At 35.0% G+C, this 3,689-nt stretch overlaps 1 protein-coding gene across 1 annotated transcript in view; it reads right to left on the bottom strand.

Moving 5' to 3' along the window:
* Window positions 1-2,553, bottom strand: part of LOC122331248 (major histocompatibility complex class I-related gene protein-like) — a 36,992-nt gene extending 34,439 nt beyond the window's left edge. The window contains exons 1-4 of the mRNA XM_043228794.1: window positions 2,324-2,553; window positions 1,754-2,023; window positions 1,277-1,552; window positions 1,138-1,203 (exon numbers count right to left, since the gene is read on the bottom strand). Of these exons, the coding sequence (XP_043084729.1) occupies window positions 1,138-1,203; window positions 1,277-1,552; window positions 1,754-2,023; window positions 2,324-2,450 (739 nt within the window). The 5' untranslated portion in view covers window positions 2,451-2,553. The remainder of the gene's footprint in view (window positions 1-1,137; window positions 1,204-1,276; window positions 1,553-1,753; window positions 2,024-2,323) is intronic.
* Between the last annotated feature and the right edge of the window lie 1,136 nt (window positions 2,554-3,689).

Raw genomic sequence — 3,689 nt, 5'->3', positions numbered from 1 at the left:
GGACCTATATAAACCCCGAAAAAGTGTTGATTTCCACACTACTAGTGTAAATTTAACACTTTGAATTTTGCTGTGTACATTTACGGATGAAATGCAGAGACATTACACCATAATAAAAACCTGAAACATCTTAGGCCAACAACTCAAAACATTCTGACTGATAATGACTTGCAGATATGTAATAGTCATTATACGCCTTGTGCATCCAGTAATTAGTGGGAACTGTAGTCATGTATATTTTATGGTGTCCTAGAGAGCTCAACACGCTGCAGCTTCAGAAAACACATGCAAATAAAAAAAAGTACCAGCAAATCAAGAAAACATCTTTATTAGTTTGAAAGCAACTGCTGCAAATGTTCACAATGCAAATAAAGAAAAGTCGTGTTTATATTACATGCACAAATCTTTGTTCGACATTTCATCATTACAAAAGAATAATAATTTTACAGTACACAATAGTTAAAGCCTACGATCAGTTAACTTCTGTGAGATTTTAAATCAAACACTTCTTCAGCTGTTGTATTTCCTCTTGGAGAGTATTTGTCCCACCATTATAATACATTCTGACATCATGCACCTATATTCAGGAAATAGCGTTTATCCTTTGATACATGTAGCAAGGAACCCCAAAGAATGAGAGCCTGTGATATATTAACAGGAAATTATATATAAAAAAAAAAAAACAAAGCAAAAAATGATGGAAAGTGTAGATGTTTGTAGTTGTCAACCTTTACACCCCAAACATTTTTTTTTCTTTCACTTTTAACACAAACCTAACAGTAGCCAACTTCCAGAAGACCTACAGACCACAGCTTTTAGGTCTAGTCCAATGTTAATATAAGTTGCATATGCAAAAACTGTGAAAGTATAGTTTCAAAAAAATAAAACCCTTACGGTAGTTTGGCAGAATGACTGTGTTCATTTGTTTAATGGTGCTTTTCTGATCATGTTGTTTTTTGGCACATTTACATGAATCTTATAAAACAATCTTATAATGAGCAGTCTTTGTTACTATAAATGAACATGATTTGGGCCGACCACAGTTTGTTTAAAGGACAATTGTTAAAAGCAGCAGAATAAGCATTGGTTTATTTCCAAGATGCATATATTCCTGAATTTATATGGCTCCAGCTTCACACACCAACAACAGACCCAAAACTATTAGCACTGAAGAAACCACTGGTGTAATTAATTCACTGGATTCTGAAAAAAAAAGTTCATAAAATGATTAGAAACACAGTTATATCACATTTGTATTGTTTTCACACATCATTACCCAGAGAGACGTCCAGTTTGTTGTCCAGACTGAGGTGTGTGACGGAGCAGGTGTATTTGTGTTTGTCTGCAGCACTGATCTCCAGACTCTTCCTCATCTGGTACGTCCCGTCATCGTTGGGCAGCAGATCTCCTCCAGTGATCTCATGATCAGCTACAGGCTGCTGGTCTCTGAACAGGGTCAGGTTGATGTGACGAGGGTAAAACCCTGTCGCCAAACAACTCAAACGAGACCCAGAAGAAAGATTCTTCCGCAGGGGACTGACTTCGGGTTTTCCTGTAAATAAAAAAAAAAAAAGGGAAGATAAACAGAAGGCTTAATATTGCAGAATTGCAGGAAACAAACTGCAGCATGAAGCACTACAACGTGAGTGTCCAGAGATGACACAATTAAGTTTTAAGTTGAAAATTTTTAAACATCTGTGGCAAATTCATAATACAATTGTAGGGTCCTAAAATGCAACTTTTTAGGACTTACTAATATTCAGTTGATGCCTTCTTTTGTTAAGGTAATACCTAAGAGTTTTTATGCAAACTGGGTAAAAAGTATTTTCAAATATCTGCTTGAATTCTTCCAGGTGGGGTTTGAGCATTTCTTGTGTAATATTGGCAGTCACTGTATAAGTAAAGTTGTTGTTAAAGTAACACATTTCATCTGTGGTGCAGCCTCCGGCAGCATCTCTGATAATCATCTTTCCAGGCCTGTCAAGATCCAGCAGCTCACAGACAACCAGTGTCTGATAAACATCTATATAAAGGAGAGATTGTCACAGATTAGCCTCCTTCATCAATAAAAACTTTGTTTTTGACTGTTTTCAAGATGTTTGATTTAATAACCCATTTACAAAATGTCTTAGTAATAACAAATATAAATAATGAATAAATACCACAATATATATGTGCATATAACTAATAATTTATAAAATGTTTTCTTTTAAATACAATTAATGCAATAACAATACGCTTATCATGAAGATGTATTTAAGTAAATGTTTTCATTCCATTTTAAACAGAGTAATTGTTAAAACATTAAGAAACCCATACTTACTGTAATTGTAGTGACTGAGCATTGCAGATCGTCTTGTAAAGGAGTTATACATGTAGCTACTTATATTCTTATAACCTAATTCAATCACACCGTCTTCATTCGTTTTATTCCCTTTCGGAAAATACATTTCTGAATAATAGCATCCAACTGTGATCCAGAATAATCATACAGCTAAATTTAGGAAACTGGGTTTCTCCATGAATATAAGTTGAAAGTAACCACAAAGAGTGAGACCCTGAAATACAAATTGATTGTTCTTTTTTATTATATATACTGTAAGTGCAATACATTTGTATGCATTTCATCCAAGTGAGACAGTAGGCCAATAAAACTGTTTCCTGTATTTTTATTTAAAATGTAAGTCTTAGAACCTTGGAAGTTGGCAATGACTTTTATTTTAATTTAACATATTTTAATTAATGATCCCCTAAATAGGTTGTAGTATAGGCTTGTCCAGAGCCATTTTCAACAAGCCAGGGCTCATCAGGACGGGCTTTGAAAAATATACTAAGAACGTACGCCATAAATATTCAGAACTGCAAAAACAGTTAAAAGCTACATCTGATAACATCTGCAGATTCCCCATAGATAGTTGTTTTTTTTCATTGAGGTGTAATTAGTCCAGGTCTTTTATTACCCTGTTCCCATCATACATACATACATACATACATACATACATACTATTATTTTAGTTTATTATATGTGTAAAAAAAACAAACTCACAAAAAACTCATTTGGAAACAGTTGAGTTTCCCCTCCCCTTCCTCACAGTGGTTTGGCCTACTGCCTGCTTTCCCAGTTCATCTCACCTACGCTGCCACGAACGAGTCGTGTTTGTGGCTGAGGCTCAGTTCATTAGTAGTTGTTGAACTCCAGTAAGTAGGGAATTTTATTCGCTTTAAATATAGCAATTCTGTTTAATGAAGTTGATGCCGTTTCAGTAATAAATGAATTTAAAAATGCTGATCACTGCAGCAGACAATCAACTGCATACATAAAAGCTAACAACAAGCTAGTCAGGAAACAAAACATGGGAGCAGCCATTTTTTAGAAAATGCATTACATCTGTTACTAATGCTGAGGTTAAACTGGGAACTTTTGATGTGGAACTCTTGACTCTTGTCCTCTGGTATTCATTCATTGGTTTAAAAATGCTGATCACTTGATGTAATTTCCATGAAATCTGCTTTGTTAGGGATTAAAACGTTACTTATCTAGTTAATATTTGCTTGTTTGCAATAGCTTGTTGCATAGTGCACTGCCACTAACACGCCAAATGACTCGTAGTAATGCAGACAATCAGCTACAACCCAAATTCAGTCTACACATCACTGCGGTGGGTCCCGGTGATACCGGGAAAAACACC

This window comes from Puntigrus tetrazona, chromosome 25, assembly GCF_018831695.1.
Source record: "Puntigrus tetrazona isolate hp1 chromosome 25, ASM1883169v1, whole genome shotgun sequence".
NCBI lineage: Eukaryota > Metazoa > Chordata > Actinopteri > Cypriniformes > Cyprinidae > Puntigrus > Puntigrus tetrazona.
The sequence above is the reverse complement of the archived record's forward strand: the minus strand, read 5'-3'. Positions and strand labels throughout refer to the sequence as shown.